Consider the following 21,798-nt stretch of genomic DNA (forward strand, 5'->3'; position numbering starts at 1 on the left):
AAATTTTAAAGTGAAAATTTCCTGTTGCATCACACCTATGTAGCTAATGTAGAAATTAAACACATATTTATACCATGTTCTGGGTATTTATTTTAATCTTACACTCTTATTTAACAGGATCTAGAAAATCTGTTGCTGTAAAAGACTTGGAAAAGGTATGTATGAACATTGAGGCACAATTAATAAACATGATGCAATCTTTTCAGAGTTAACACAGTACCCTGAATAAACCATGGCACATTTGCTTGTCATTTTCAGCAGAAAATATACCTTGGCTACTTTCCCCTCTAAAGACCTAAAATATCATTAAAACAATTTGTTATTCATTCATTTGTTATATTCTTGGAGAAATAAGAACACTCATACCTGAAGTTCCCAATAAATTTGTAATGCAGTAATTGACCAGTAGCTACAATAGCATTTCTTCAATTGCTTTAAAAAAAATTTCATCCAAAAGGCCATAAAACTAATTCATGGGCAATCATGTTAAATCATTGGTGTAACTATGTATGCATGTTTTCCTTTGAATCCACCTACCCAAGGACAGGAGTAAGCAACCTGTATCTATCGAGATGCTTTTGAACAGCAATCTTTCTCATTGGCTGGTGCTTCTGGATGTTGCTAGCAGGTGTTGTACAAGAATATCTGGAGAACCACAGGTTACCAGGAGCCTTGCCTGAGTCTACACATTCCCCTCTATGGGTAGACTTCACACATCATTTCCTCTTTATATACGAAAGATCTAAAATTTTATTCTTGGCATCACCAAGAAGGACTTGGGGAAAAAATTGTCTAAAATGCCAGTGAGCTACTGCTGGTCAAGATCAATAATATGGGCTGGATGGCTCACTATCGACTGGTTATGTTCCTGTAAAACACTATATACTGTACAGAATGCATATATTTCCATTTAGTTGGTTATTACCTGAAGCAGAATGTTGCATATTACATTGAACTAATTATTCAGATAACCATTGATATGCTTTCAGGCAGACGATTCCAGGTTCACATCTCGCCCTTTCTAAAAGGACCATAACAATAGGAAAACTTGGTGCCTGAGGCCTTAGTAGGTAATATTACCTAGCAGTTGTCAGAGGCAGATAACTTTTTTTTCCTATCAAGAGCTGCAGAGGCAACTTCTGGGCAACTTCAAGGAACTGGTGACACGAGACACTGTGAACTCTCCCTAGCCTCCAGTCCCTTTTTACTCCCGATACTCTTTTCTTTCTCAAGAGGCAGTCTGGAGGAATTGACTGGAAGTTGGCACCATAGTCTGAATTGATTTCTTGCTGTACATGACTGTTAAGGCCTTACTTAAATGAACAAATAGTCTGATCTGGCAGTGGACAAAGTTCCCAGTTCCATACTGGAATTCAATAAACTATAGATGCCCTCCCCCCACCCCCTCCAATAAATAGCAATGGTAGATCTGAAATAATTTCTTCATGAGTAAACAGAAATAGCAGGTTGGGGTTATTATGTGTCTACTGTGGGTAAGATCACTTCTCTAGCTACTCTGAACTAAAAATACGGCTTTCCTTTTAAGTCATCAATTATTACTTCTTCATGTCCATCTGCCTTCCTGCAGTTTTCCACCATAGCCAATATCTTTTTGAGTCGTCGATCCAGTGCTTCCAGATGAGGCTCTGATAAGACTGGAGACAGGGGATCTGAGGCTAATGATTCACGCATGACATCACTCAAGCGAAAAGGCTCAGTAGCAAGCAGTTGCAGTCGCAGGAAGGTTGACTTTTTAATACTGGGAGACAGTAACAACAAGGAAAAGAGAATATATATAGAAGAGAGAAAATATATTTAGTATTTCTATCAATGCAATTGAATTAAAATAAATGCATATGGACTTGAAAGACCAATATGAATCAGGACAGTCATGAGAAGTCTTAGAACTGTCAAGGTGAGAAATGCTCATAATTATGGAATCCAGTAACCAAGGGTGTCAAACTGGCAGCCGTGGGCCGGATGCGTGACATGCAGGCCACACCCACCCTAGCTCTGCGAAGGGGGGAAATGTCATGATACGTCACATGACAGCAACGTGACTCCGCAAGTTTGACACCCATGCAGTAAATGTAATTAAGATTGAAAAATAATATTGTCCTATGGGTATTTGGGAAAAATCCATTCCTTATTGTGATTCAACTGAATCAACTTTAATTTGGTGCTGTTTACAAAATGTTCCCTGGTTCAGATTTCAAACAAATGCATCCATGAAGTAGTTTGGTAGGCATTTTTCTACCCAGAGCATGTGCATTTTAACAGATTTCTGCCAGAAACATGGTTACATGCTCCTTTGCATTTCGAGTTACCCTACATCCAAATGTGTCAATTGGAACCTGCCATCAGTCTCAGATAATTCATACTTCAGAATTGGAAAGGGAGCTGGTTCATGGAACTACTGAACTGGGTGAAAATTGACCTTCAAAATTAACCTAAACACAGTCACATTAAACCACCTTGCCTAACTTGGAGCTCTTTAGATATATTAATCTTCAGCTTTTATAAGAGGAAATTCAGTCAGAAGTAAATACACAAATATCATATCCTCCATACTATTGGGTGTTCCAAACTCAGATAATTTTCTTCTTTACCCTATGTTTTGAGATTAGTTAGATTTAATATTTTCTACCCTGTTTCCCCAAAAATAAGACCTCCCTGGATGATAAGCCCAATTGGGCTTTTGAGCGCGTGCACTAAAATAAGCCCTCCCCGAAAATAAGCCCTTCCTGAAAATATTTAAGCACATTTGCAGCCGGTCCCCACCATTTCCTCGGGTTAGGGTTAGGTAGACAGAGGTGTAAATCAAGTAAGATGGCAAGAGGAGCTTTGTTTTGCTCCACACGGCCCAAAATAATAAAACCTCCCCCGAAAATAAGGCCAAGCGCTTATTTCCGGGTTCAAAAAATATAAGACAGGGTCTTATTTTGGGGGAAACATGGTAAATAAGATGGCCATGTTGAGCGAAAATTATGGAAGCCCAATATCTCTTGAGGACATTCTCTTTGAGAAAGGCTGAATTAGGCCATCAGGGCCATTGTATGATAGTTAATTGGGTAAATGTAATTAATGGGCATACCTTTTGTTATGTAGACATTCAGGAAGTATCCAAGTCACTGGATATGAGATGGGTGGCAAATAAATCTCATAATTAAATAAATAAAAAAATTTGAACAGTCTCAGCAATATTGGACTAGTGATGAGAAACAGTTCAACAGAAATCACTCTTGCTCCCATGTATGATATCCTACTCTCCTGAACAAACTAAACAATGGAGGATTTGGATGTGTGATGTCCTCATACTAAAAAAACAGCACTTTTGAGAGAGCACCTTGACAATTTCATTTACAAGCAACATTAGTTTTTCATTGCAGAAATCTGGAACTTCCTTAAAACATCCTAAATTGTATTACCCTAGCAAATGCAAATTTTAAGAGGTAAAAAATTATCCTTACATGCAGCATTGACGAAGGGGAGTCAGAATAGACATTTCATCATGAGAATGTCTCCCAAACCTGAGAACAAGAATAAAAATAGCAGATTAAGACATAATTTGGAGGAGGAGTAATCCTATCCATTACAAACAATTTCCCTGTTCTTCAGAGAAAGAAGTGGCATAAAACTACATTCTGTCCTCTAATTTTATCCCCACAACAATCCTGAGGTATGTTGGACTAAAACAGTGAATAATCTTGTTACTTGAGATTTTGGATCTGGATCTCCCAGTCTAGTCCAACAGACTAATCAGTACATGACATGGATTCATCTCAAGAGATTATTGTACACAATTCAAATGCTGCCAATGAAATGGAACGTGAAAATTAGACATAGCTGGATAATGTAGTTATCTTATTCTGTTGCTGAGAAGAAAGGAATTATCCAGAGGCAAAACATGGTAGGAATTCTTCTAATCATACTGCTTGTAGTGTTACATTTTATATAATGTCATTGTCAGGTTTCTAAAAGATGAAAGTGCTTTCTGAGTTGACAGCTATTCTACTGTTAAATTTTAGTATAACACTATAGCTGTAGTCTTAAAGTAAATTATAATTCTCCTTATCATGTATAAATAGTGCCAGTAGATAAGTACTTCTTGGCATTCAAATAATACTTGCCAAGTGCTGAGACCGCAGAGACTAGTTCACTGGATTCTAGCACAAAACCACTTTGCAAGTAGCTCTTCCTTGTTTGAAATCCTTAACTTGTAAACTCTTCCTTTCAAAGTCTATCCCACAATGGGGGTGGTGGTTTATTTTGAATTAGTGCAGAATGGTTGTTCTTGTTGTTTTAATCTGGGACTTTCCAAAATGTGTTGAAGTTACAGTCCCCAGATTTTTTAGCCAGGCGCATCCCCCATACATCTGAAGAATATATTGAGATAACCTCTGATGTTAGCCCTGCTTTCAAAGATACAGATCATTATAGTCAGAATTCAAAAGCTTTGCAAAATCTCTTGCCCATCCTTAGGAAGATAGCAACACTTTCTCACCCTCTGCCATTGTCCAGGTGAAGATAAAAAGTGTGGTTACCAAACTTTTCAAAGGTCTCATAATGGTGCCTATCCATATTTCCTGCAGATAAAGAGAAAGCAGTGGAAGAAAATGTGTCACCAAAATTTGCCCATACCAGAGCTATAAGACCAAAAGTATACAGTACATTTGTTCTTTGGGAAATATGGATACCAACTGTCACTCAGTTTTGTTTCTGACACGAATCTGTTCAGAGAGAGAATTATCTTGAGAGTGACCCAGTTCTTAGGTGGCCATTAGAATATATAATATTGGGATACAAACATATATTACTCTTCTGCCACCGTCAGAAGTGTATTTGTCTGAGTCTACATTTTAAAAAGAGAGTGATACTACATGCTAAAATCATGGATGAGCTATATTACTTATTCTGCAAGATATAAAGAATATGGATTTTCAAAGCCACAGGTCATGTAGTATATAACCTGATTTATAGGATGGGAGAGTGAATGGGCATGTGTATTCAAATAAACCTTTTTTTCCTATTCCTCCAACTGAGGAACATTCAACAAAGCAGATTATCAGTATTTTAATAAATTATATTATCTTTTAAGATGCTATGTTTGTGCTTCTGCTGCCCGCTAATCAAATAGGTTACTCTGACTGGTCAGTTAAACATTGTAATAACAATACATAATAAGCAGCTGCATTTTTGGAGCAAAAATCAGGAATAGATGGGATGGCCAATCCTCTAAATGCTTATACTGTATATGCCTATTGTTCAAATGTAGTATATAGGATATGACTATGAAAACAAATGCAATACTTCCACTAGAGGGCATAGTGACACATGTTTGCCATTATAAACTATAAAATATACCATTGTATGTTGAGTATTAATTTGAATAAAGGAGCTTTTAGCAAGCCACATTTTATCTGAATTTTCTTACATGTATCCTGAAAACACTACAGAAAAGATTAAAGTTTTGTTTCTGTGTAAGTTTGAAAGGTGAAACTTTGTTTGCATATTAACCCGAAGCTGAGAAAAAGAGCTTAGAAAAACTAAGTTACACTTTTTACTATATCAAACAGACAGCTTATGAAACCTGCAGAGCCATTGACAGTTGGTTGGACAGAACTGGGCTAAATCGGCCAACAATAGGCCTTGGTAAATAGTGAATATAAGGCCTTCAATGAACTTTCTGAAATTATTCAGGGTCTTCAAATTTAGTTAAGATGCAGGCCTCTACATTCCTTATTGTGACAAGTTTTAACTAGTATGAACTTGGTTCTTCTGAAGTGGGATAACCAGCTGAGAAAAAGAATGTCCCCTTCCGGAATGGTAAGGCAATGCTAAAAAAAAAACAGGCCAGAACAAGCGACTCTGAGAAATGTTACAGAAGGAGCGATTGTTTTCTTGTGAATTTCAGCACAGTGTCTTGCCAGCGAAAGGCTATTTTGGAGAAGCTGGTGGGCAGCCAGTTTTACACAGACAGAGATCCTTTGTTTTGCAAGATGCAATGGGCCTTATGGTTAGGAAACTCTAGCACAGTGTTTCTCAACCTTGGTAGCTTGAAGATGGGTGGACTTCAACTCCCAGAATCCCCCAGCCAGCAGTGCTGGCTGGGGGATTCTGGGAGTTGAAGTCCACCCATCTTCAAGCTACCAAGGTTGAGAAACACTGCGCTAGCACCACAGTCTCATACCTACAAGCTGAGCTGAAATATCTGCAGTGGAAATGCCAGACAGAGGCTGAATCAGAGGCATAATCTGGGGCCTTCTGCCCCTGCCTTTTGCTACCACAGATCCAGGTCCCTTGTCCCCAGTATAAATACGTGAACATACTTACCCATGAGAAAATCAAGCATGGTCATATCAATGAGACTCAGAAGTCGGGTTGTGTTGTCATAAGGTGGTGTCTTTCGAACCTGAGCACAGTAATTTTCATTCAGCTCCCACCTGGGAAAAGTCAGCCATTGTGAAATATTATCTGCTAAATGTTTGGCCTAACGTCTCTGTTCATAAAGGCCTCAAGAATCCATGGCTTTGGACAGGCTTCTAATGGTTAATCATTTACAGTAGTTCCCTTTTAGTATTCTATCTGTTTATATAGCCTGGCTAGGTGGCTCAGCGGCTAAGACACTGAGCTTGGCGATCAGAAAGGTTGGCAGTTCGGCGGTTTGAATCCCAGTATAGGTCTACATGACCAGAGGGTTGGACTAAAATAACCTCCAAGGCCCCTTCCAACTCTGTTACCGTTAAACTATATCCACTATTCTCTCTCTCTCCCAACCACTACCGTTGTATACTTTTGAGCAGCATATAAGAATATTTACCAACATAAAATATCCATGGTGTGTTTTCAAATATAATTTAGTTATTCTTCATTTTAATTTTATTTTGTGTTTCTGTTTTAAACTGCTGGGGTATATTGGTCACCGGTAGGACATGCAGTCTTAATAGCAACAATAAATAAATCTCATATTGGAAAAAGGAAGCAGCTTTGGTCGAACTCCTTCCTCAGGTCACCTTGCATTTTGCAAATGCATGCTGTTTGGGTACAGAGATTCTTTTGAGCTTGTTTGCATGATGCTGCAGTTACAAAAGCCAATATACTTTGCTGTGTGAGCTGAGCTACAAATGACTTCTCTCTTTTTCCACTCATGCAGATGCATACTAAGTGATGACACTCAAACCAGGAAAATCTCTGAAGCATCTTTTCCTTTTTCTGCCAGTAAAATAACCATGAGAATAAGTGGCACAATGGAATTCTGCTTCCTTTTCAAAGCAATGAAAATGTGCTGCACTTCTCATTGCTGATAGGGTGAACCTTGATCCTGAGACCTTAAGAAAAGCAACAGAAATAGAGAAAGTGGCATGCTTGCCCAGAAAAATAATGCATTTTTATGACATGAGCCTTTCCCACAAGTATGAAGCAGTATGTCTCAACCGCTTAAAATAAGAGGCTCATTTCCTTTTCTTCATTTCCAGGAGATCATACCAGACAGGCAACAGATCAACATTTATTTATACAATGGTGAATAGGGAAATATATCTTTCTGCTGATATCCATGTTCTGTCATGGTTATAAATTTACATTTTTTTAATTTTAGATTTCTGAATCTTTTTTTATCTTGTATCTGAAGCTTGAGATATTTATATATCTATATTCATATATAGAAAAGACATTTAAAAAATGCCTATTTCCATTAGTTACTTGAGACCCATGCTTTAATCTTTTTTAAACAGAATCAGCTTCTTCAAGCCACTAGTGATAAAGGAGCCACTGAATATTTTGCAGGTGTGGTGTTCTTTGTCCTCTTACTGGACTTTTTTTGGGCTCATATAAGCATAAAAGCAAAGGGAATTTTTTAAAAAAGTAAAATAGTTGAAAAAAAAGTGGGGGGAGGCAAGATGTCCAAATTGGTGGGCTCAGGGATGTACCTTCATGGCTTGTACCAATTCCTTTAAGTTTAGACTAAGTGCCTCACTTTCTCCTTTCGTTGATTGTTCTGTTTCTCACAACAATCTCACATGTCCCCACTCTATCTAGAATGTTCTTTTTGCTTTTTAAATCCTCTTTTTAGCAGTAGTGGCTTTTCTTTTCTCCTTTTGGATACTCACTCAGCTTTCTTGATCTTGGAATAGGAACGCCTCCAGGGACTCCGCCAAGACTGGCGTTCAGCTATCATTTTGTCAGGCAACAAGGCTGCCATGGATCCTTCAAGATGGTCGGGTTTGCCACACAAAGCATGTTCAGTGGAGCAATAGTAGGAGCACACACCAAAGAAACAGGTGTTGCCAGCTGGTTGATTCAGGCAAAATGGAAGGAAGCAAAAGTTAGGGAACTGAAACACAGAGGCATTTTTTTCTGTGATAGATCGTGCCACCACCTGTCTTACAGATTCGAAGAGAGAGGGAAATAGTTTAAATTCCTGTCATAGTTAATCTGTCTTGGTCTTCTCTAAACTGTTGCATTTTTCTACAATGCAGTGGTGAAGCTGTCCAGGAATTGTAGGAGCCACACTAAAATCTAGAGAGCAGTTTATTGGGAAAGATTTACACAATTGCCCCCATAAATTCAAAGACACAATTATTCATTGTTTCCAAAGTTGAGGGGAGGTGTCAAGAATGGGGCAGGGAGATACTCACCTGGGGAGATGAAAAACGTTTTAAACAGTTTCTTATCTGTTGTAATGTCACGAACGTCCTCGGCTATGTTCACCAAGCGTCCAGAAACTGGGGGAATTCTTCTAAAGTCCAAGATCCTGCATGGAAAAGGCAAATGCAGGAGAAAAGTTGGAATAAAGAATAGATAGCTTAGCCTATGTACTATTAACGCCATAGAGCCTACAATCAAACAATATCAATTAACTTTTTCCAATAGTTGTATTCATCCTAATGTTTTCTTTTATTCATATCCTTTTCATGTATTTATAATTATGTTTACACTTGTATCTGTCATAAAATATATGCTTGATGAAATAAATAAATAAAAATAAATAAAATTATGATGCGGGCCTCAAGCCTTGACCTGAGGTTTGCCTTCTAGCAAACTGCTATGGACTGGGTGCATTGAAAAGTATCTTGTATCATCTTCTGCCAGATCCTTTATGGAACTCTTGGTGAAGGATTCCTTGATGGATTGCGTCTTACCTTGGAGAGTTTGGATTATAGCAGCAATGCTCTGAGTGAATGCTCTGAGTAAATTTCTCAGGATGCTCCCTTTATTCTGAAAATTAAATGGGGCTTCCCACCTGCTTAAAGAGACCCACGGCAAAGGTGTAGTAAATCCTGCTAGAAATTGGACTGTGCTGTACCCTTCAAGGATAGTCTTTACTGAGGCTAATCTGAACTCAGTGATGGATAAGCTTTGAAATGGCCAGACCTCATATAAACATGAAACACTTAGTGTAACCTTGAATACACCAAGCAGAGCTAGAATTTCAGAATGGCTACCAATAACTTTGTCATGATCTCAACACACTAGATCAAATGGTGAAAACCTGTGGCCAGCCAGAAGTTTTAGGATTCCTGCTTCCTTTAAGTAAACATCGTAATCCTGTAATCAAGGATATTCAGATTTATATTCCCACAAAATCTAAAAGGTTATTGATTATCCGACCCTGTTCTATAGCTTGTTGTATGCCTGGATCTCATATCAGCCAAAATCACTATTTTGATTGATTATGTGCCATCAAATCATTTTAAATTCCTAGCAATCGCATAAATAGATTTTCTCCATGATGATTTGTTCTAATCTGGTCTTTCAAGTTTTCCAACATTGCAGTCATTGCTACTGTAACTGAAGCCACCACCTTGCTGCTGTCACCTTCTTCTTCTCTTTCCTTTCACTTTTCCCAGAATTAGATCCTTTTCCAAGTTTTCACATAATATGTCTGAAGTAAAATAATTTGAGTCTGGTCATTTGAGCCTTGAGTCAGAACTCTTGCTTGATTTGTTCACTGACCCATTGGTGTTCATGGCATTTTCAGATGTCTTCTCAAACATTGTTTTAAAGTGTCAGGCTGGTAATATTGTTATTTTTTATTATGATGTGTATTTCACCATTCTTTCTACTCACATTCAGGGCAGGAAGTTGTCTTCTACTAGCTCAGCCTTGCCTACTCTAATAACAACAGCTCAAAAGAGCCTAAGTAGAGTTCTTTTTCTGTACTACTGGGATTATTCTGCAACAAAAAGTGCCGAAACCTGAATTTGTTTACAGACAGAGTATATTCTAGGTTTAAACTAATTTTTTTTTTACTAACCACCTCTTGAAAATAAAGCATAGGTATATTTTGAAGAAGAGAATTAGACTGAACTTACCTGTCCAAATGAAAAGCTGATATTTCTGCATTGTGCCGCTCAAAATCTGAAAAGTAAAAGAAGTCTGCTGAAGTCTCCTGGTCTCGGGTTTGCCTAGGAAGGCAGAGAGAAGAGTAGAATGGGATATCAGAAACAAAATATCAGATAGTTTCCCTAAGAAACTTCATCCAGCTCACAGAATTCCCCAACAATATGGTGTTACTGAGAATTCAAGTTGAAGTCAAGTCCGAATCTCCTTTGCACCTGGGAGATCAGTTTGCACATGAAATAAGAATAGGCAAGGTTCTTATAGCAAATCACATTTGCATCCATCATCTTAGTATTTTACAGCAGTAGTAACTCTTGTGACTTCAAGCGGTGGATATTTTGTCAATCTATCTCAGGGGTATCAAACTCAAGGCCCGTGGGCTGGATCCAGCCCCTGGGTCACTTAGATCTGACCCACAGGGCCGCCCTGGAAACAGTGAAGGACCGGCACAGAGTGCCTCTGCCAGTGGAAACGGTGCTTGGAGCGCTGTTTTCGCTGGCAGAGGGCTGCAAAAGGCTGTCACAGCCAAAAATGGGGCCCAGGGCACAGCATCCCCAAGCTACATTTTTGCTGGCAGAAGGCTGCAGGTGGCTGTTGAGAATGAAAATGGAGCTTATGAGCCTGTTTTTGCTGGCAGAGTGCTCGGGCCACTACTGGCGCCCCTGACACGAGTGATGTCAAGATGGCCACTCCCTCCCTGGCCTCCTGAGGTCAAACACCACTCTGATGCGACTCTCAATGAAATTGAGTTTGACACCCCTGATCTATCTGGAGATGTTGGAGACATTTTGTATGCAAAGTGCATGCTTTGCAGAGCTACAGTCTTTCAGCTGAATCTGTTCAAACAAACTAGCATCCAATTAATGTTATTCAATTTTATCGTTCTAAAGAGTTTTCTCAATTCAGACCTTTCCGGGAATGTTTGGATTACAATGTCCATTATTTCTGAAAAGGAAGTGTTATTGTGGATTCCAGCTTGAAAAACACTAAGAACTTCAATTTAAGCCTTTCACCAGCAGAGGTCGCGCATCTCCATCAAAACAGAACTCTGCAATAGCTACAACTGTGCTAGGGTGGTAATAAGGATAACTATTTTTTACTACAGCGCCATATGTAACCATCTTGTGGTAGAAAATTTCAGAGTAATTTTAAGGACATTTCTATTAAATATTCAGTGAATCAATCTGAACACTCATGAATATGGCATTAAATTAGGGAACGCAGGCATATTGATAGGGAACAGAAGTGCAAGATTGCTGTTCTTTTGCTAGGATATAGGGATTACAAAATGCTTTAAAGGGTTGTGAATGTTTTTTCTCTGAAGCATTGAATATTTTTGGTTCTAACTCTAATTAAAATATGACACTGTCTGCTAGTATTTTGAGCTATTTTCCCAGATGTTCCCCATACACTGAGAAGTGCCTATTTTTGAAAGAACACTTAAATTCCGCCTTTAACTTGTAATCAGATTTGCAGCTGTTGATGATTTATTATATAACTCCTGTGTAATTTTATTATCTCTGTGGCCATGACATTTTTTCTGCAGATGAAACCCCATGAGAAATACAGAGCAAGTCAATCCATTTCTGTTTCAATGCTAGCCTTATAAAATATGCTGTCTGGGATATAGAAACAGGCTTGCTAGCAAAGGGGCACATGTATCATTTTCCTACAGTAGCCTTCATTACCTTTTGCCAAGAAACCAATATGGAGGCATCTTTGTAGTCAGCAGCCTCTGTACCTGACTTTACATTTTGATATTTACATTTAAATTGCTTCTTATAGAGTCATTGAATAGGTGTGTTTAGCAAACAAACTTCTTTTTAGTTTAGTTTAGTTTATTGTATTTATATACCGCCCTACTCCCGAAGGACTCAGGGCGGTGAACAGCCAAAAGATAAAATACATGTAATACAAATGTTAAAAAACCATTAAAATACGATTAAATAATATGGCCCAGAAAACAAAATTTAAAAACCCCAATTTTTATATGACAAATTTAAAATTTAAAAAATTTAAAAAACAGTTTAAAAAAGAGGTTAGGCCAGGCCAGCCTGCTGGAATAGGAATGTTTTGAGGGCACGGCGGAAAGTGCGCAGATCAGTGATCCTCCGTATCTCTGGGGGGAGCTCATTCCAGATGGCAGGTGCTCCCACAGAGAAGGCTCTCCCCCTAGGGGCCGCCAGTCGACACTGTTTGACCAATGGCACCCTAAGAAGCCCCTCTCTGTGGGAGCGTACTGGTCGGTGAGAGGCTACTGGTGGCAGAAGGCGGTCTCGTAGATACCCCGGTCCTAGGCCATGGAACGTTCTAAAGGTGCTTTTTCACTTGGGATACAGATGACAATTCCAGGATTACCTTATCAGCTTGCTGTACAAAGATGCTTTAGTTACCAATTAATTTACAAAGTGTAGGTTTAATGTAAACCCATCAAGGATTGGTGCAATGCATGAAAAGATGCTCAGGGCCATGATAAAGAGCACTCTCCCAAGTCAGCCTGAAATTCCCAAATTTTCAGCTAGCATTGCCTTTGGAGTTACACTCTCAGCATATCCAAATAGCCCATTTTGGAGGGGATCACAATTAATGTATCAAGGTGCCTTACTTCATAGGTTTGAAGAGAGCTTGGCCATGATTGGGAAAAGTCATGATAAGCTTCAGTTGAGTTCCTCCAGGCTTCTGAACTGAAATGACATTAACAAGTATTAGAGCTCATGAAGAGACTTAGATTGCTGTATATTTTATTTTATAGATGAGCATAAAATGATCCATTTATCTTGTTCATTCAAACACCTTGAAAAGTGTTCGTTGAATAAAAATCCTGGTTTTAAAAATATGATTATGAAGTAGGCTTCTTTCTCACACTTTTAGTGTTTCACGCCAAATTTCTTCCTAAATATGATGTCTACCAAACTGGGTTTTGTGACCATTGGCTGTGGTGATTTTATTACCACTTAGAGACTGCTTATCCTCTGTATGTGGTTCTGCAGTAATTTAATAATAATTGACTCCTAAATTTAATTTTTGATCTGGCAACCTACTGTACTAGGACCTTTTTTGGATATGGTAGCCATATCCAAATGGTAGCCAGTAGCCATTAAACAGTATAACAGTGTTCTTATGTTCTACATCAGCTTCAGGCTTTTTATGCATTTTAGATTCAAAATCAAATTATTATTTCCCCAATCTCCATCTTTCAGTATTTTTCTATTAGAATTATTATAACAGAATACAGAATATGTATGCTATATATTATAGTATGCTTGTCCACAGGTTAAAGAGTAGATATCAAGCTGTTTAACTCTGCTGTCATGTATTTGCCAGTGGCATGTGTGTATTTAAATAGAAAAAAAATATTAAAAATAACAAAGAGAAACATGGCTGTCTTTTGTTTGCACTGAGAATCTTGGCAAACTCTTGGCATGGGGGATGTAATTAATGAGCTTATCTGGCTCCCAAACTTCACTTTTGGCAATCAAATAGCCCAGAAACAAACTGCCAAACATGAAGAGTTCATTTTCCCAGCAGGTGGAGGAGAAAGGGAAAAGATAAGATGTCAGGTTGATTTAACATATCTAAATAAAACATTCAGTAAAACAAATAAACAGAGAAAACTAATCTGTCCAAGATGTCATCACCTTGTACCCTTGGATTTCAGGCAAAATTTGTTAACAAAAAGTACGGCTGTGGTCTACAAAAAGATGCGTCCTTATTTTGGTTGGTTAGTACTAAGTAGCTCATCTGCAGAAGAGACCCCTCCTTCCTCTAACACTCTTCTCTGTGGATGGTTTAAACAGTAGAAAGGAGAAAACAGAATGAAAAAACAAACAAACAATGAGTTAGATGGAGCATCTGAAATGCTATGTAATACCTGAGCTGATAATTTTCTGTTTGGCCAAATCCTTCATCAAGTCATGGCGAGAGGGATCATGGCGGCCGTACAGTTCATAGCGATTGATTCCAGCGTAAAAACTGAGCCAAGCAGGGTGAGCACTCTGGTTCTGAAGACCTTCTGCATTGTTGCTTATGATTCTGCAGATCCAACACACAAAATCAAGCTACTGAGTTATTATTACATCCTATGTATGAATATGGAATTTACACATTGAATTACAAGCAAAATAAAGCTACTGGATAAAGATATCGACACATTAAAGCTATCCTGAAATCTCTAGAAGTAACCAAACCAAACCAAACCAAACCAAACCAAACCAAACCAAACCAAACCAAACCAAACCAAATCAAACCAAACCAAACCAAACCAAACCAAACCCCCATGATGACATCCTAGGTCTGTGATGGCGAACCTATGGCACACGTGCTGAAAATGGCACACAGAGCCATCTCTCTGGGCACACCAGCCATCGCCCATTGCTCTTCCAAGTTCTGGCACATGCATGCGTGCTGGCCAGCTGGTCTTTGCACATGCATGCATGCCAAAAACCGGAAGACCAGGTTACCGGCGTGCACGCTGGGGAACTGCTCTTCCAGTTTCCAGCACTCCCAAGCATGCCAGGGAACTGCTCTTCCAGTTTTTGGCACTCGCCGGCACACGCACACGTGCTCCTGTTTCAGCACTCAGTGCCGAAAAGGTTTGCCAACATTGTCCTAGGTTCTTATGGAGAACTTAGTGCAAATGAAGGGCAACACCAGCTAAAGAACTGGCCGCTATATCTTCACACCTTTTGGACAAATAAAATAATAATTAAACTTGCCACATAACACTCCAAATTTAGCAATTGTGGATGAGAAAGGCAAAAAAAAGTCTGGGTAAGGGATATTGCCTGCAAGCAAGTACAGTATTTTGTCCAGAAGGCAACTTGGCTGCAAGCGAGAACTGATGGGACCAAAAAAAAAAAGACAAAGTAATAAAATATGTGAAGAAGCTAAAGTGTTTTGGGACTTTAGAATTTAAATAGACAGGCATTTGTTTGTTTGTTCCTTGTCTCGTTTATTTTTTATAAATAATTCAAGATGGCGAACTTCTAATACTTCTTCCTCCTATTTCTCCCAGAACGGAAGAGAAAGAACCATACAAAATCACAAACTATAAAACTCTGCAAATAGTAGAACAACTGTGGCAAACGAAAGCAAAAACCAATAGCAATAGGTGCCTTGGATAAAAACCAGAACATCTGGAGTACCACTTGAACACCATTGGCATTGATCAAATCATCATCAGTCAAATGCAAAAGGCAGTTTTGCTTGAAACAGCTTACAATATGCAATGATACCTTTAACATTATTAAACAATAACATTGGCCATTTCCACATTCTTGGGAAGGCCTTGATAGCTGAACAAAATTGCCAAATCCAGTCTAAACATCTGGCTGATTGCAACCAACCATAGTAATAATGTAGAATGAAAGAGCTAAACATTAGAATTGGGGTGATGGCACATTTCAAAATCTAGTTGCGTGATCTAACTTTCTGATTTCATTTTTCTATTGCAATCAGCCTTAAACCAGTATCTGCTGAAATGGCCATACAGTGCAGCCACATCCCACAGTTTCCTACTGTGGAATAGAAAATTCTGTGCGTTTGTATGTGCAACTATATATTTGTATATGTAACTACGGTTGATGGGATAAACATAATTCTTTTTTGTTCTAGTTTGTACATCCTGCATCAAATAGCACTGCTGTGTTGAGCAATGATGCTGTGTAGTGAAAAAATAAGGCTCAGCAGATCCTGCTTTAAACAGATACAAGTAGCATCATAATTGTCTATTAGAAATAATAGAGCAGGGGTGTCAAACTCAAGGCCCGGGAGCCAGAACTGGACCCACGGGTGCTTAGATCTGGCCCACGGGCCTGCCCTGGAAACAGCGAAGGACTGGTGTGCAGTGCCTCTGCCAGTGAAAACAGAGCTCATGTTCTGCCCCAGCTACAGACCCCAAAGAACGCAGCACACACAAAGTCCGTTCAAACCTTAGTTTACTAAATAAACCAGTTTTTTACAACAACGGCTGTTAATTAACTGCATTAACAGCTGCCAAGAATCCAAAGAATAATACTGAAAGTTTACTGTGGTTGGCAGAATGCCCAGAAGCAATTTGCAGGAAGCTGATAAGATAAGCAAGACAAGACACGAAGGTATGTGAACGAAGTTGTTCCCTGCAAATTGCTTCAGTCGGCATTCCTCCTTAAATAGGCTAAGGGAGTGGCCAATTAGCCCCAAGCCTTACTCTCGAGGAGATCTCCTCCTGAGGAGCCATTCCTGCCTTTTGGCAGCTCTGCGCGCCTGTGCATCGAGAAGAGGCTCCTCTTCTTTGTCCTCTTTACTTAAGGGAGCTTCTGGAGGTTCTGAAGGCCTTGGCTGAATCCCTGCCTCTGGTACCACATCTTCTCCAGCCTCTTCATTGTCCGACTCAAATGCCAGTTGCACAGGCTGCTGGCACAGCACCACACCACCCTCCTCGCTGTCTGAATCAGCTACTAGCTGCACAGGCCACATACGGGCCAGAACAGCTCCGGAAGGCCACACGTGGCCCTCCTGGGCTCTGTTTTTGCTGGCAGAGGGCTGAAGGAGGCCATCATGGCCAAAAATAGAGTCTTGGTGAGTTATGTTGAGCTGGCCATGCCCACTCTGGCCATGCTCCCCCTACCCCCCCCCAAGGTCAAACACAACCCTGATGCGGTCCTCAATGAAATTGAGTTTGACACTCCTGTAATAGAGAAAAGAACTGGAAAGAGAAGAAGAGCAGAAGGATGTTGGTTCATTCTGAACACAAAGGGGCATTTGGAAGTCAGCATAATATACAGAGGTAAATTACAATAATCTGATCACAACACCCTATGTAAAGTACTTCCGTCTGAATCCCATGACCTGGCATGCATGCTTTCAGTACTGATTTTATATATTGTTGTTAGACATTATTATAGAGGTTTTAGGAAGTACTCATGGTAGAAAACCATGTCTGCTAGGATTACAATTCTTTCCATAATAGGTGGGCATACACTTCTTATATCAATAGTGGCAAAAAAGGAAGAAAATGGGTCATGACTGTAGGACAGAATTTCATCTAAATGAAATGGCAACCAACAGTGATCTTCACACCATCTCTTCCTCTTTCTCTCTCTCTTACTCACATGTTCATTCAGCAACCACTTCACTTTATGAAACGTTGCTTGAACCAATTGTGATCACTAATGAGGAGAGGGTGATATTATCTCACATGGGGCGTTGTGCCTCAGGGAAGAGTCAGAATCAAATTATCCACACAACCTACTGAGAAGAAAATTCTTCCAAAATGGGGAAAGAAAATATTATGCACTTAATAATAGAATCTGGGCAGGAATAGACACAAACTCGTCTAAGAAGAGAACACGTTAAGCTGAGCGAGTCATCCAGAAGGAAAAGAGGATCTCTCACCGTTCATCACTACTTTGTATGAAGAGATTCATCTTTGGCTTGATCCCAAATAGTTTGTCTTTCTTTGCAACTTTTGGGATTGGGATCTTATACAGAGGATGATGAAAAAGAGCAGACAATTTGGATTTGATTTTCTGGCTGGGGTTTTCTTTGGTTTCCTGTTGCTTGATGTTGACATCTTGGAGAGCCACATTGCTGAGGCCACCTACATGTGACACACCTTCTGTTGAGTGAATTCCTTTTTCCAGGGAGCTGTTACTGCTACTAAAATCCTGAAGATTCCTCAGATTCAGCTTATTCTGAGCTGCTAATAAGGAACTGGGTGATAAATGGTCCAAGGTACCTGTGGCTTTAGATAGACACCTGCAGGACGTATAATCAGCAGAGGGCACAAAATCCATCACGATGTGTATCAGGACAACCATAAGGAGAAAAAGACAAAGGGTGGCTTTGAGTTTCCTCTGGAGCAAAAAAGGCAAGTAGCGTACCATCTTCTTGGATTCTTAGATACAGCAAGACGCAATGGAATGTCAAAGATTCACATGTAAACAGAAAAAGTCTCTCTTCTTTTTCAATCCTAATTGCAAGAATGCAGCAGTAAGAATAGTACTTCCAGAACTGTAATCCAGAGAGAAATGCAGAAGTTCAACTTTTTTTCAAGTAAAATAAACAATTAAATAACTATAATCTCTCCATTTATGTTATAATCACCTTTACTTATGAAAAAAAAAAACCCCAAAGCTACGTCTGCTACAAAAATTTCCTTCAGCAAGTAGTCCTCAGCAAGGAAAGCGGGGAAAGAGAGGTTGTCTATGAATTTTAACTATGTTGATAAGAGAAGAGCAGGTGGAGTCAAGGTTAATGTGAAGAGACCAAACTCCAAATCAATAGTAGCAGATTAGCCAATCCGCAAGTCTTTTCAAATCATAGTGTCATGCAACAGCAGTTGTTAAAACTGGCTATTGCAACATGATAACTTGCACTGGAATTTTTTGGATGAAATATCTAGGATTTATTTTTTTAAAAAAATTGATGAAGCATGGGCTATCAATCAGTTGATGTATAGGTAAAGATGTAGGCACATGCGTTCATTTCACAAATCTTTATTATGGAAACATGTCACTTTGTCCTCAGAATGTAAAAATAAAACATGTTTTCACCGTCACGGGACAAACAATTACCCTGCTAGTTTATTTCGGCCTGTGTATAAACATAGGCAAGGCTGGTTTGTTGATCATTGTTGATTGAAGTAGGCTCTATGGATCAATGGTTTAGCTATGGGTGTCCAACATTTTGCCTTGCCTGGGTCCAATGGTGGGATTCAGCCAGTTCGCACCTATTCGGGAGAACCGGTTGTTAACTTTCTAAGCAGTTCAGAGAACCAGTTGTTAGAAGAAATCTTATTTTATTTTTTTCCACTTACAGGGCTAATCCTTTAAGGAAGGCAGGAAGGAAACATTCTGGTATTATTTCTAGCCTAATCTTTATTGCCCTGCTTACAGAAACTGCCTCTCTGGTTAACCCTTATTACATTGTAACAACTAAGGTGAAGCGCCCATTGATGTGAGTGATGTTGAATTGGCCACGCCCACACGGTCACATGACCACCAAGCCATGCCTACCCAGTTGGTCATTAGGGCAGAGAACCGGTTGTTAAATTATTTGAATCTCACCACTGCCTGGGTTTATAGTAATAGCAATAGCACTTGGACCTATATACCGCTTCACAGTGCTTTACAGCTCTCTCTAAGCGGTTTACAGAGTCAGCATATTGCCCCCAACAATCTGGGTATTCATTTTATCGACCTTGGAAGGATGGAAGGCTGAGTCAATCTTGAACCTCGTGAGATTCGAATTGCCAAATTGCAGGCAGCCGGCAGTCAGCAGAAGTAGCCTGCAGTACTGCACTCTAACCACTGTGCCACCTCGGCTATATATGGTAATGTATATAAATCACATAATAATGTTAAAAATTTATGATTTTAGGGGGCTATATTACTAGCTATTTAGAGTTGCATGTGGCCCATGGGCTGCTGGTGGGACATGGCAGGTCTGTACAATATGGTATATTCTTTATGAACTTTATAGATGTCATTTATATGATATTTTTGATATGAAGCTTGTAAATGTGAGTCCTTAACCCCTCCCAATTTTATACTCAAGGTATGTAGAAAAATATTGATTTAATGAACCTTTCAGGGAGAGTTATCTTTTTAATTCAGAATATCCATTAGATAATTTGCATGAATTTATATCCCTTGTACAATTACAATTGTCATTACTGCAAATGCAGCAGTAACATCTTTTTTAATAAGCACATCCTCAAATGTAATGGACATTAGTTATTAAATGGGGGTGAAGTTTGAATTAAAATTGTTTTCATTATGTCTGAAATCTACTAAACCAAAGCCTATTAAACCAAATTTTTATTGTGTAACTTTTAAAAAATTGTTACTTCCTATATGTTCTGTGAAAACACAATTGTGTACATTTGCTTTGATGTATGTCAATGAACATGGGATGTGGTGGCTCAGTGGCTAAGACACTGAGCTTGTCGATCAGAAGGTCAACAGTTCAGCGGTTCGAGTCTCTAGCACCACGTAACGAAGTGAGCTCCCGTTACTTGTCCCAGCTTCTGCCAACCTAGCAGTTGGAAAGCACATAAAAAATGCAAGTAGGAAAAGTAGGGACCACTTTGGTGGGAAGGTTAACAGCACTCCGTGCACCTTCGAAGTTGAGTCATGCCGGCCACATGACCACAGAGATATCTTCAGAAAGTGCTGGCTCTTTGGCTTAAAGCCCCCTAGAACCAGAAATGACTAGCAAGCATGTGTGGGGGAACCTTTACCTTTACCTATGTCAATGAAGATTCAATCATCCAGGCCAAAGGTGTCTAAAGGTTTGATCATGGCATCTGGACCAATCTTTGTTAATCTGAGATGTTTCATTGCTCATCCAAGCAACTTCATCAGTCTGAGCAAAATTAGTTAGGCGGAGACTCAGAGAATAGTTGGAATGTACCAACTCTTGCCATACCAACTTCAGGGGTTCTCTCCAAAATGACTTGCAATATGTCAATGAAGACTCAATCATCGATGCCATCAGACCAGGACTATGGGAGAGGAATGCAAGCCTCTCCTCTGCAGAATGAGAAGGACTGCCCTGCAAACATGGAAGAACTTTTGAAATAACAAATAATACATGTTATAGCAAAGGGGCTTTTTTCTTCAAAAGACAACCGGGCTGGGTTTTTTTTCCCCTTGAGGAAGAAGAAGAAAATGTTTTGCTTCTCATCCAAGAAGCTTCATCAGTTCTGATGGCGGGGGAGGGGATGGAAGGATAGTACTGAGTGTTGAGACTGGATGGTGGGGAGATGGAAGGATAGGTTCTGATAGGATGGGGGGGGGAATGGAAGGACTGTATTTCTTTGCAGTCATCTGGTCGCTAGCATTCTCTGAGAGCTGTTGATGCCACTTGTGGGTTTATCTGTGCCCTCAGGGTCACCTGAAACAAGGTGCAATTGTTTGCGGAATCACCTTGGAACTGCTGCAAAGGTTGTGTTGTAAACTGGAGATAAGTGGTGTCTTAGTCTTCCCCTTCTGTTGAGGGAGGGCAGTTCAATTCTAACATAGGTGAATTATTTTACCCCTCTTTCAAACCAAACAGCTTGTCTCTCTGCTGGTCACTACACAGGTCTTGCTTTAAAAGGTCTTCAGTGTGATGCCTTGTTAGATAGCTGTGGTGGCAACACTCAGGTCACCTCAGAATGAGCTTCTCAAAGAATTTCCCTATAGTTATCTATAGGATAACTATTTTGCTTATTAGCCTGAGAAGCAGCACGAGGGTAACCAAGAAAGGAGTCACATAGGAAAGAATGTATACCATGGGAAGGAATAGAAGAATCTCCTCTTGGCTCAAGTGGTCCTTCTCCATTTGCTTCAGGACTTTTGATCATCCATCATATAATACACTAAGTGACAAACACCCACATAACATTATAACGTATGGCAATTTGTGAGCTTCCTGCTAGCAACTGAGCTTTCAAATTAAGTGACAAAGTAAGAACGTTTTATGCTTTGTGTC

General features: G+C 39.5%; 1 protein-coding gene across 1 annotated transcript; it reads right to left on the bottom strand.

The window, feature by feature from the left end:
* Positions 1-66: 66 nt before the first annotated feature.
* Positions 67-19,055, bottom strand: LOC117655884 (extracellular serine/threonine protein kinase FAM20C-like). The gene is made up of 11 exons (XM_034403731.3): positions 18,897-19,055; positions 17,716-18,333; positions 14,213-14,373; positions 12,947-13,025; positions 10,314-10,406; positions 8,637-8,752; positions 8,109-8,289; positions 6,334-6,443; positions 4,505-4,586; positions 3,471-3,530; positions 67-1,759 (listed from the first exon to the last, which is right to left on the bottom strand). Exons 2-11 carry the CDS (start codon positions 18,204-18,206, stop codon positions 1,522-1,524), a joined length of 1,611 nt encoding a protein of 536 aa, XP_034259622.1. The 5' UTR covers positions 18,207-18,333; positions 18,897-19,055; the 3' UTR covers positions 67-1,521.
* Positions 19,056-21,798: the final 2,743 nt, after the last annotated feature.

Source organism: Pantherophis guttatus, chromosome 7, assembly GCF_059756535.1.
Source record: "Pantherophis guttatus breed Tessera chromosome 7, ASM5975653v1, whole genome shotgun sequence".
Classification (NCBI taxonomy): Eukaryota; Metazoa; Chordata; class Lepidosauria; order Squamata; family Colubridae; genus Pantherophis; species Pantherophis guttatus.

What these genes read in the sequence shown, in the direction of transcription:
- LOC117655884 (XM_034403731.3), bottom strand. Translation starts at nt 18,206, where the DNA reads ATGGTACGCTACTTGCCTTTTTTGCTCCAGAGGAAACTCAAAGCCACC. An exon ending in TCAGCTTTTCATTTGGACAG is followed by an intron (nt 8,753 to 10,313) that starts GTAAGTTCAGTC and finishes TTTTCCATGCAG; the next exon opens with GATCTTGGACTTTAGAAGAA. An exon ending in CATGCTTGATTTTCTCATGG is followed by an intron (nt 4,587 to 6,333) that starts GTAAGTATGTTC and finishes CTTTATCTGCAG; the next exon opens with GAAATATGGATAGGCACCAT.